We start from the raw sequence: 13,234 nt of genomic DNA, 5'->3' as shown, positions 1-13,234 counted from the left end.
AAAAAGCTCTGTATTTTGTATTGTTCACTATTCTTCTGCATGAACGCCTACTTTGGGATTCATAGAAAATCTGGAAATCTTTATGTATATAAACAGGCGGAGGGTGGGTGCAAACCTGGCACCTCTCGCACTAAAGCATAGCATGATACCACTGTACAAAAGAGCCGGCTCCTTTGTAATGTCTTTGTGTGATTATGTCACCTACCAGCCCTGCTGCTGCCTTCCCCCCTCTCTCTCTCTCTCTCTCTCTCTCTCTCTCTCTCTCTCTGTGTGTGTGTGTGTGTGTGTAGATCTATATATATATATATAATATATATATATTATATATATATATATCTATATATATATATAGATATATATATAAAATATGGATAGATAAAGAACAATGACTATGTGTTACCACCAGGTGGTGCCATACGCACTTGAAAATCAAACTCTAGGCTCAAAGGTAAACAATAACACACTTTAATTTAGCCAAAGTATTCAAATTATGAATTCCTCCTGCATACAGTATTGTGCAATAACAAGCTTTCTAATGTGTGTAGTTTGTTACAGCTGATGTCTTTGAAACTACTGTACATCACTGGCTGCAAAGCATGTCAATCATCAGGGGAAGCAGATGGCTGGTTAATGACAGAAAATAAGGCCTTGAGCTGGTGGGGACAACTTTACTCAAGTGCTAGGCTACTGAAAGGATGATTTGTGTCGAGTGTTTTCTCCGATTATCATCAAAACCCTCTTACAATTTAAATTTTACTATTCATTAAAGAAGCAAGAGGTACTTCATTTATAACAACATGAAAAACAGCTATTAAAGCTGAACAAGTAAATGCCATAACACACTGATTTTATCCATATGAAAACCTTCATGTCTGGTAATTCCAATAATCCCATAAAGAAAACAGACATTTCTTGGTTCCAAGTTTAATTGAGAGTTTTCCTTCTGCCCTTAACCAATGTCTTTTTTAGCCAAGCACCTGTTTTGAATTTTTTTTTTTCTTTTTTCTGTAGATAATGTTACTATTTTTTACTTTTGCCCTTAGGGTTTGACTTGTACATCCACTGCTAAACCAATAATCAAGTACCACAAAACTTCAGTGTTGCAGGTGAAAATATAGAGCAGAGTTATGTGTCACTAGACACTTAATTAAATTTGGATTGAGTTCAGCTTCCCTCAGTCACTTGCTGATTTCTCCTGGCTGTTCAGAGTTGTTCAGTGTTTATGATGTCTCTGTGTTCAGGTACAAGGTGTCCTGTTCAAATATATGTGTAGGCTGTCGAGAGACCCGCTGGCACTGGAATGATGAACTTGTGTCTTAGACTTGCAGTGGACAATACGTATATGAGTCCCGAGTAAAACCAGTGCACTCTGATTGCGATGATACAAGTGCATGCTCTGTTTTTTGTGGAAATGCATTTACTGTAGCTGATTTAAGCACATCTTGCAGAAAGGCTGATTCCCCACACAAGTGCATATTTACGATTCTTAATGTGCTTGCTATTGCCATAAAGCCTCATGCTATAAATACCAATTGCAATGTGCTTACTTTAAAACAAAAAAAAATTATAAAAATAAATAATAAATAAATAAAGTAAATTAGTACAAAGCACACTGCACAGTAATAGTCACTTAGAAAAAAGTAAATGTTACATTGTAAAGGTATACAAGGTATAGTCCCAAAGGATTTTTTAAATTGCTTTTTTTTTTTTGGGAGGGAGAGGCGGGGGAGTAAAAAAAAATGTTGTAGAATTCAGAAGAAGGTTCATTAAAACAGTTTTATGCTGTAGTTAATACACAACATCTGTAGTTTTGAAACAATTATAAGTGCACAGCGCATTCTTCAAAATCTTTCCTTCTGACGTCTACTAAAAGTTATTTTATATGCATACAGAAAAAAAGAAGAAACTCGGTGCACATTATTAACTACTTAAATTCTGATCATATGATTTATGAAGCTAAAGAGGCTGTATTTTATCTGTCATAATGGTTTTTCAACAGCATCTGTCTTTTTGTTATGGCAGTTGTACCATGAGTTCGACTGCTTGACATGGATCAAACTGAAATTCCATTTTAAAAACATTTGTAGTAAACTACAAAAGTTCAGTTTTGCACATCTGCTTTTCATTTTATGCATCTCGGAACCTAAAAACATTAAAAGCTGGCACTAGGGAGCCTTCACTTCTGCAGTTAGCACAATGCTTAGGTGACATTAAAGGCTGAGCGAGAATTATAGAAAATGAAGTGTCACTGAAATAAAAAATCACATAAGATTACCACCAATTACAGCTAATAATGCCAAGACATCTGCTGATCAGATGCATGAAGCCGTATTGTCCCTCTGTGAAGGGAAGGATATTTAAGGTAGAAGATTTATTGAAGAGGGCCAGGGCACTTGAAAAAAATAGTATTCCGTGCCTAAGAAAAGGGTTATGGTTTTGCTAGATTATTTATCGTAAAACTCCAGAAGGTCAAACCTCTGTGTTGGTGGACATTGTGGGACTGTGCAATTAACTGAGACGTTTGTTACGCTACATCATTAGGATTTTGCTTTTGTTTTAATCTCATGCTTGATGAAACAAGGTTGGTGTTGGGAAAGGCAAACTTGCAGGGATTTACATTCAAACTCCAAGAGGTTATTTTCTTTCACCTGAACTCTGCAGGGTTCGAGCTAAAAACTCCATCATGTTTGTAAGTAAAAAGAGAGGAGGGGTTCAATGATTTAAGTCCATCATGCAAAATATTTTCTACCTGATTTCTACCAGGGCCTGCAGACTGGACTTGCATGCAGTAGGACTACCAATTGTTCAGTTTTGTGGGTGCATCTGTTTTGCTCTGATAGTATTTTTTTTTTCCAAAGATGCATGTAATGGACTGCAGCAAGTAAGAAACAGTTCAATTTAGAGGCATCCTTTTTTAAATGTTATATGCAACAGGTTATACATAAGGTAGAATATGTTGTCCCAAATGTCTTGAATCATTTACGCAAGGATATGGTTGAAATAAGAGATTTGAGATTTGGGGTTCAGGCGAGACTATATACTTACTTGGAGGTAGATATATCTTCTGCTGTCCCATCTGAGGTCTCAGAATGGCATTTCTCAGCAGGGCTATGCACGAGTGTTACCAGCTTTCTGAAGATTAGCTGGGCTAAATAAGTGGCTGGAAAAGTGCTTTAGGTGATGGCAGCCTCATCCCTCTTCCTGAAGAGAAAATCTGGGAAAAATGAGATGGGAGCATCCAAAAGGAGGTCCAGTTTATACGCAAGTATGCTGATGGAAGACGAGACAAAATCACCATGGAAACTTCCATTAGAACTAATTGCCCTGATACACCGATGCGTTGAGGATCGTCACATTGTCCTGTTTTCCTATGTCTATCACACAGGGCTAGCCAGGGGAATGGTAGCCTCGTGTGAAGAGGGGGTATTCGTTAACACCTTTTCATCCACAGACAGACAACCAATTTACCATGCTTCTTGTATCTTCAGCAAAAATATGTTATTAATCTGGAGACCTGAGAAAAAGATCAAATATATATAACTGTTGCACCGTTCAAATATATGTGTAGGCTGTCGAGAGACCCGCTGGCACTGGAATGATGAACTTGTGTCTTAGACTTGCAGTGGACAATACGTATATGAGTCCCGAGTAAAACCAGTGCACTCTGATTGCGATGATACAAGTGCATGCTCTGTTTTTTGTGGAAATGCATTTACTGTAGCTGATTTAAGCACATCTTGCAGAAAGGCTGATTCCCCACACAAGTGCATATTTACGATTCTTAATGTGCTTGCTATTGCCATAAAGCCTCATGCTATAAATACCAATTGCAATGTGCTTACTTTAAAAACTTTATTTTAACCGCTGGTCATATTACTGATCTGATTTCACATATCCCTGTTCTTTCATCAATGATGCCATTCCTTTACATCTTGCCCCCAGGGAGGCTTTGTTTTCATTAACAATGTATTTCTAGTTTGGTATTGCGTTACAATTGTAATGTCAGAATTCAGTTTGGTTATGAGAACCATAAGGGAAAAAGGCTTCTCTTTACTGCCCTCAAGCCATTGAAGTGATTATAGTCTGTTTGGTCTTTTAACTTGGCCTGGACATTTGTCTCAAAGCAAATAAGGCCAGGGAGGAAGACACTGTAAAAGCTAATGAGGCAGAGAGGAATGTCTATTTTAGTAACTCAGAATAATGTAAAAGGATCCTAAGAAATGCACTGAAAAAAATAGCTAACATGATTAGACAATTTCAAAAAACGTCCTGGTTTATCCTCTCCAGGCATCATAAATAAGGGATGAGTGCATGATGATTTTATTCTGAACTCTAACTTGCAACAAAGCTAATAATCTAATAAGATTATGCCCCCTCCTCTCCCTATCGGTAAAATGTGTATAAAACAGCACTATAGTTTACCAAAATGCACTGTGCTTCACTATGGTTAGACCAGGTTTTAGATGACATTCGTTGCCATTTTGTACCACAGTAAACTATTGTATTATTGAGGTCCTGTTTACCTCCTCATTTAAGTCGATTTGAAGAGTAACTGATTCCACCAGTCTAGAATGGGTACAACTGGCTCTTTGGAAGCAAGACCAAATTCTCAAAGCAATTCAATAAGTGAAAAAGAAAAATACATTTTTTTCACCAATGCAGTTTCCTCAGCCGTTTCTTTTTTTATTTGTGGGACTACCACTTTTTCAAGGGTAACAGCGTCAGCTTGGCTGGTGTGGGTTACTTTATTCAATGGAGACCTCCTTGTTTATTTTTCTCTACAGTTTGTAGACCACACAGCACTGCACACCAGCCCTGTTTTCCCTGGTCTGTTTAGATCTCTTCAGAAGTTTTCTCCTTTGGCTATGGAGTTTGTCAGGGGTCGTTCTGGGCTGTCAGCTTTACACCCCTGACCGCTGCAGCTTACAATCCGTTCATTTTATGTTTTTCTTGTAGACTTGAAAACCAAATCCTTAGCATTAAATGAAATTAACATCTATTTTCACCAGTAAAACAAATCGCAAATAGTATAATATTAGTTGTGCATCGGTAAACCCACTTGAAGCTCTTTTTGAAATACTTGAAAAGTGTTTTGTGGTATCAACAGAGTGGTACAAGCGAGAATTCTAGTTATCTAAATGTATCTGCATTACACTGGATCAAGATATTCTATCATTTCATATATCTGAAGGATCCATATTGTGAACCGTAGAATATGTTACTAATTCTGCGTCCAAGCACATATGTTCCATCACCAGCAGTTGCTTTAAATTGGATCATGATTGTGTATTCTATAAAATGATTGCATTTTTAAAGATTGTTAGGGGTTTAATGTATTTAATGAATGGTGTCTCCAAGCCTTTTTTTTTAAATGATTGACAGTCTGCTGTTTTGAGGTAGACGCATCTACTGCTTAAAGGGTAAAACAGCCAAACCATTGAGTTCTTTGAAAACAGAAGTAATAAGAGACATTGTCTTCTGTTTACTTAATTGGTTAAACAATAGAAGAATCATTCGATTAGGTACTGGATCTCTCTGTGGTCTGTCTGCAACTTACTCATGTTTGGCTGAGAGAGCATGAAAAGGACCAGCATTGAACAATTTGACATTCAGAATGTAACATACATTAAACTCAAGTTTAAATTCTGCATTGGGTAGGAAATGTTTTTGTATTAATAAGATGCCATCAGTGTGATGCCATTATCAATAACATCATTAAAACAAATTGAATTAGATTTAATTGAGTTATGAAACTCACCATATGGTATATTTGAACTCAAGTACGGCAAAGATATCATTTTTCATTAAAGAGATATTGCAGGTTTTCTGACCATCCATTCTGTCATTGGTGTTGCTTTAAGAAAACCATTAAAGAACAGTATTTTTTTTTTGTAATGATACAGTTTTTTAGAAGAACAAATTATGTAGAGTGGAAAGAAAGAAAGTCTAATTAACACGGTGTATTATACAGTCTTTTAGAGATGCAGATCTCTGAAACATTGTCCTCTCCAGGCCTGTACTGTGTTCACAGCTGTGAGCTAGCGAGTGAAACACCTGGTGCTTCGTGTGGTTTTTTATTTTTAATGCAACTGCATTATTAAAGTTATTTGAACCATTTCCCCGTTACAAATACTGCCCTTTGGAAATTGCAACTGTGTTCGTAGTATGTTAGCTGCAGTAGTGTAGCAACAATGTATTCAGATAATTCAATTAATCAAGAACTCTTCAGTCAACACTGAATATTTTAATCAGTTATTTGCTTCCCCATCCTAAAAGCCTTATTAGTATTTCGATAGGACAAAAAGTTTGTAATGTTGTTGGTGCATTGTGGGTAGATAAATATCTTGGAAAAGATTATTCATTTACCACTGATATATTTTATTAATTATGGGAATAATCAGTAGAATTACTGATGAGACTTATAATCATCTAATTCATCTCTAATATTAACCCCTTATGAGCATCCTAGTATGTTCAGTTCATGCTTCCCCTTGCACAAATTCTGGTGATTCTGATTGAAAGGAATAGCATATCTGGATAGTAGGGGTGTATCAATGAATCGTGAGCCTTTCTTTACATGATGCATCCTAATAGATAGGGGTCGGCAGCTTGTCTATAAACAAGTTATCAGTGTCCGTGGCAGTGAATAGGTGGCACACATATATATATATATATATATATATATATATATATATATATATATATATATATAGATATATAGATATAGATATATATATAGATATTAGTGTTGACCACTGTAATAGAGGTGTGTATCGTTTGTGTCTTGATACAAGACCAAAAGCACAACATAGAGTAGCTTGTTGTAGATCCGCAAATGGTTCTGAAGAATAAGTGTGTTTTATAGTTGGGTATGGCTACTTACTCTCCCTATCTCATTTAATTTGCATCTTAACAAAATGGTCAACTATTAAATATCCATTAGATCTTAGTATTTATCATCATGTAGCCAATCAGAACCATCGCATGTATTGTGATGCATATCGTATCACGACCTGCAAATTGCTATATGTATCGTACCATGAGATTAGTGTATAGTCACACCCCTACAGGATACACTGTGATGCTTATAAGTGAGATTCTCTTTCTCCTGGCGAACACACTCGAGTAAAAGTTGATTTGTGGCACATGATTTTTGAATAAAATTACCAAAGCAATCTGGATTATGTTTAAAATGATATTGCTGTGATATGGACAACACAGGACACAAGAATTGCATTTCTTGCAAGCACTTCGGATGTTCTGTAACCCTTTACATATAACGAGACCAAGTGCCACACTGCAGGTTAAACAGTGTATTACATTAATATCATTTTGTGTTGCAGCAAATGGTGGCTGCAGTCTTTACTGCTCCCTGTCCGGGAAGGAGTCCCTGAACCTGGTGATGAGCGACGGATCCTTAGCAAGGTGCAGACAGAACCTCGTTCTCCATTCAGGAAGCCACTCTGCCAGCGATCACACTGCGTCCCTGTGTGAAAGAACGCTGCAAAGCCTGAGGCTCACTGCCATCCCAAACCCAGATACAAGGTACTTCTCCTGTCACTGTGGCTGTCGTCTTCTGTGCCATCACAGATCACCATGTTTCTAGCAGTAGAAGTGGAAAGGTTCATACAGCGTACTGAAAGGCTTTGTCAATTTAGACCCTTCTCTTTTGGCAGTACATGTTGTATAAAGTTCTTTGTAATTAAAAACGTACACTATATACAGATCTTATTTTCTGATAGGTCCCTGCTAATACAGTGACTCGCATTATGGTCAAACTTCATAAAAATTCTGATCAGCATTGTAACTAATAAATGAAACCTTGTATTTAGCAGCCATCAGATGCCAATGTTTTGTAATTGGAGAACTCTATCTGTGTAGAGATCAACATTTTTGTATGCTTGCATAATAAGTCAGATATGATCTTTGTATTCATACAGTGGCCAGCCATTATTGTTACGTTTTCTCCAAATTATCTCATGTGCACATTTGCATTTTGGCACAACATGTTTAAAACTCTGGAGCGTCAGGCAGGTAAAATTACACAAACAAGTTTATCAGTGATGCTGAAGTTCAGGCTTGGAACAGCCCCTCTCACCCACTGATCTGTATGATAGCAGTAGTAGATTTTGAAGTGTTTTGGATACATTGAATATTAGATCCTCCTTATTGGCGTCAGCTTTGAGTTCAGCCAAACTTGTAGTAAATGTTAAAAAGAGCAGTAACTTTATTCACTTGAACATTCAGCATTTAACTTCTTTCATGCACAGAGTGGTGAGTGCAGTAATCACGTGCTTATTAGAACGTCACTATTCACTGTCATGTCACAAAGACAATTTATAAGAGTCCAGACAAAAGTATTCCTTTTATTAACAACAGAAAAAAAAATCCTTTTTGCTTAGATCTCTCTGGAGCTTTGCACAAAATCTATAATGAGGGAACTGACAGAAGTCATTATAGAAAAGATCAGAGTAACACATCAGGAAATCTGAACTCCTTCCTATTCATTCGGGGAAGATTCCCACAATAATACAGAGCATTGTAAATGGTAAAAGTTCAGAGGCATGCTATTATGCCAACACACCAGATGACTCTTTTAATTTAATTGAATAATATATAACTTGGTTCAGAATCTGTTTGACAAAACATATATTGCTGTCATTTTATAAACAAGTTTCCTTATTTTCAAGATGGCTAAATATTTATATGTAATTTGACAGTAAAAGCTCCACAAAACTGTTTTCTTTTTTTATCCGAATTACCACAAAAACTCACAGAAATGTGTAAAAATAAAAAGATGACTGACGTTTTCCCTTCTTGATTGTCAGACTGTTCACATCAATGGGACACTGTTTGTTATTGAAAGTTTTATTGGACAGTTTCTACATGAAGAACACACTTGAGAGGCATCATCCCATTTACTATACAAGTACATTCTAAAAAAATAAATAAATAAATAGTTTCTATCCACACTCTGCCTTTCAGACTAAGTGTAATAAGAACACGCCTGTTCAGTGACCTTCAAACATAATTCCTTTTATCTAATATTATTCTAAGTTTGGTTTGCATGCAAACACAAAGCCGCTGTGTTTCCATATATAATGCTAGTAGTAGGTGTAGTTTAAGTGTCCACCGTTTTCAGGTTTTTCTTTTCATTGCTTCCAGATTTGAATTTTTTTTTAGCATAACATCATTGAATACAAGCTGATCAGGTTGACTGGCACAGTCTGGGAACACAGTGTTTAACTGTTACACTGGTCTGAATGTAGCGGAGACAGATTGGCAGCCCTGAGCCAGCTCTGCATTTTATCTTTCAACAGGAGACAACCAGTACGAATGTTCTCTTGTTTGCTTTTATCCACCTTACAGATTCTCTGGCTTTCAAGACACATTAGTGCCAACTACAACCACCAACACCTCTAGTAGAACCGGATTGAATGGAGGAGGACGCCTCCACCCTCACATTAAGCAGGAGAGCCCCAGCAGCTACAAAGCTCTGTCTGGGGTCCCTATGAGCCAGGAGGTATCTTCTGGAGGAGGGGGGACTGAGATGCGAGGGGGGACAGCTAGCATGCAGCATCCCGAAATAGAATTGGCCAACAATAGCTTTACAAACTTGCTTTCATCGTACTCGTTTAATAATGAACCAGGCTCCTCCCAGGTTTCATTGTCAGCTGGCAGCTCCCGTCATTCAGCGAGGCTGCTGCATTCAGGCAACCTGAAGAGGCGATGCATCTCCGTGGCCCCGGCAGCCACCCCGTCTGAGGGAATCGATATCACAGCTATCATCTGCTCTTCCCAGATGTCCCTGGTAGCAGCCTGCGTCAACGGGCTGCGGACTAATTCTCCTAGCATTTCCTCTCACCCCAGAGCGGCTACTGGTCACCTCTCGGGAAGCTGCAAGCCCCAGAGCCCCCCTCAACCGTGTTCCCAGACAGAGGAAAGCTGCAGCCTGCCGTCCCCTGGAGCCTGCCTTGTCTCCTTCTCCTCCTCGTCCTCCGTAGGCTCTCAGGAGCTGGAGCGCAGTGACTGTGATCAGCAGCTACAGATGCACCTTAACCAGCAGCAGCACACACCACAGCAGCAGCTGGAACAACCAGAAGGTCTCGGCATCCTCATGAACAATATGGCGCACCATGGGGTGCTGGAGGGTTGTCAGAAAGCTGGATTTTTGAAGCTAGAGCCTCTGGATGAGTTCATGCAGAGCGAAGAGCTTTTCCATCATCACCATCATCACCATCATCACCTCCACCACCATCATCGTCATCATCTCAGCCTGCCTCCACCATATCATTTACACCAGTACATCAACCAGAGCCAGAACGCTGTCTTTCACCTACAGGGCCAGCCCCCTGCCGTGGAGTCCAAACTCCTGTCCCAGCCTGAGAGGGAGGACAACACCCTCAGCGGGGGCAGTCCCGACAAGCAGGTGTGCAGGTGGATCGACTGCAGCGCTGCCTACGAGCAGCAGGATGAGCTTGTGAGGCACATCGAGAAGATGCACATTGACCAGCGCAAAGGGGAGGATTTCACCTGCTTCTGGGCTGGGTGCGTCCGCCGATACAAGCCTTTCAATGCTCGCTACAAACTGCTGATCCACATGAGGGTTCACTCTGGAGAAAAGCCCAACAAGTGCATGGTAAGTCTTGCCGATTTTTCCGAACTGCAGTTCTTGGGTAACAAGGAGACAAATCCAACTGCACTGTTTCAAGGTGTTTTTTGTAATTCTTTTTGATGCATGCATAATGTAGATACATATAGACACAATCCCCTTTACTCTCTTCCCAATTCCTTCAGAGTGCCTCCACTATCATGAGTGGTCAATTTCCAGTACTCCTCACCAGTCCCTTTTGAAATACCACTCTTAACGCATCTTAGTAGTAGTTATTCGATATCAGATGTTGCCTGAAAGGTACGAAATGCAGGACCAAAGAGGTAGTTCTAGATGACGACGGGGGTCTAAGCTAATGATCTAAGCAGCGTCAGATCATAAGAATGCTGCCCTGAAACGTGTACATCTCTATCTGATGCCAATTCAGCAGTTAATAAGAGAGTCAATACAATAAATCAGTCCTTGTGGGGATCTCCAGTGGAATTTATAGAGAGATCGGTGTTTAGATCCTCCATTCTTTAGATTATTAGAGGAGTTTGTGTCTGTAACGTTAAGGGTAAGAACACACCAAACTGATTCTTCCTTAGCGTGTGTCAGGAGAAACTAGATATTTATTTGGTCTGACCTGATTTAGATCTTAAAACCCGGCTCAGTACAAAAAAAAAAAAAAAAAAAAAAAAAACATCTGCTTGACATAACCAAAGATGAATAGGCTTGACCCCTTAAAAATCAGAGATTGAAATGTTCTGCTGTCCCAAGGGTATCAAGAGCAGTGGCTTTTTATTCAAACCAACAGGTCTGAATACTGTATTAGTTAGAGGCTGGTGCAGTATCATTTCTGTTGATGGAACATTTGCTCAAGACTTTTACTTCTCCAAGTAAGCATTCATTCTTTCAGCTCTCGAGGGATTGATAACAGTTAATTTCAGTCTATAAACTAATCAACTGTTACTAACAACACACATGCAAAGTAGTAAGCTAAGGTAATTTGCTCTTTTTATTTATTTATTAAAGATTAATTTCATCTTTTGCAAATAATATCTTGTTTAAGAGACAACCAAGACATTTTGAGGCCAAGTGTTACTTGTTCCTGGTATACATGCAAAAATGTTGAAAGACCTGAAGCCTGACATCTTTAAGGCTGTGTGTTACCAAGCCTTCACTGGTTGTATATGTTTGGCGTAAAGGTTTGTGCCTCTAAGGAAATGACAGCAATAACTATAGTAATTCTTTCATTGTAGATCGGGAAATTCAAATACAGATGTCACAGCACAGAATGATGAGACAGTGACACAACAGAGTCCCGATGTGTGGATTAAAGATGCTAACCAGATGCTTGCATAGCAGCAGTCATGCTCCATGTTGTAGAGTTACTGGATAAATACCAGGATATACAGCAACGTGTGTTACATAAAACCAGATTTTCTGGATAGAACTTGATATAGAAAGAACTTGAAATGTCATGTACAGTTTATTTTGAGTGACAGAAACACTTGGGGGCTTTGGGCCCATATTTAACCTCAGAATACTGTAAGTTGTACTTTGTTTCACTCAGGTTTCATAGACAGGTAAGCAAAAACAAAGTAGTTCTAAACTGTAGTTCTTGGTGCTTTCTCGTGCTCATGCTGTAACTCCATGTACTTCAATTGAATGGAGAGGCACACCTGAGCATGTCTGATGTGTATTAGCAAAGTTTTCAGTAATAATACACAGGCTGTGCACATTGGCAGAATTTGACTGTTCATGACCAGGATGTGTGCATGTACTGTAATAGACAAAGGCATTTCGGAATTTAAACTATTTGTGCACAGGAAACAGATGAGACATTTTGATTTAAAACCAACCACTCTACAAAAAGCTAGTTAATCCCTTTATTATCTTTCCAACAGCAGTTTCCACTGTACAGTCATGAGGTAAGCATCCTCATGTCCAAGTATAACACCCCAATACTACAGCTGGTTTGAATTTGTTACATAAAGTGCCATGGCGAAAATAAGTAATTATCAAGACTAGAATAAGGAAGGTTTCGGCTGTGACAGGTCTTACCTGTGTTCTCTTCCAGTGCTGCTTGTAATTTAACAAAATCTCGCTCCATTTTTTTTTGGGGGGGGGGGGTTATATTCTTCTCTGATTAACCGCCGCTTAAAGCATTCTACAGTAGTTGCTCAAAGCAGTGCAAGTAGTTTAAAGGAAACGACATAATCTTTCAGCAATATCCTGTTATGTTTCATACCTAATTCAAGTGTTGTTTTAGTTTATAAAATTTTGCTTTTGTCTACGTTAATATTAAAAAAATACATCCAACAAAAACAGTGCAGTAATAGTTCTAAGGCTTAATATCCTAGCAGTCAGTTTAAGACAATTCTGTGGATTTGTCATCTCAGACAGTTTAAATTGCCAGCCTATTTTTTAAAGCTGCAGTATCCTGTGGTCAATTAGATGGACAATATTTACGTATAATAAAAATATACAGAACTTTACATCTGGAAGTTTCACAACCCCATTTTCATTTTTTTTATATACAAATCTTTAAGTTATGTTTAGATTATTGTTATTATGTTCTATAAAGTTCTAGTATAAATTCTCTCTCTTGGATACAGTTTAGTAAATCAAATACTGTCC

At 38.4% G+C, this 13,234-nt stretch overlaps 1 protein-coding gene across 1 annotated transcript in view; it reads left to right on the top strand.

Moving 5' to 3' along the window:
* Positions 1 to 3,180: 3,180 nt before the first annotated feature.
* The window catches only part of LOC121330722 (zinc finger protein GLIS1-like), a 58,655-nt gene continuing 48,601 nt past the window's right edge, over positions 3,181 to 13,234 (top strand). The window contains exons 1-3 of the mRNA XM_041277442.1: positions 3,181 to 3,265; positions 7,344 to 7,545; positions 9,370 to 10,639. Of these exons, the coding sequence (XP_041133376.1) occupies positions 3,181 to 3,265; positions 7,344 to 7,545; positions 9,370 to 10,639 (1,557 nt within the window). The remainder of the gene's footprint in view (positions 3,266 to 7,343; positions 7,546 to 9,369; positions 10,640 to 13,234) is intronic.

The sequence above is a fragment of the Polyodon spathula genome, chromosome 18, assembly GCF_017654505.1.
Source record: "Polyodon spathula isolate WHYD16114869_AA chromosome 18, ASM1765450v1, whole genome shotgun sequence".
NCBI lineage: Eukaryota > Metazoa > Chordata > Actinopteri > Acipenseriformes > Polyodontidae > Polyodon > Polyodon spathula.
Note: the sequence above shows the minus strand (reverse complement) of the source record. Positions and strands in the feature narration are given on the sequence as shown.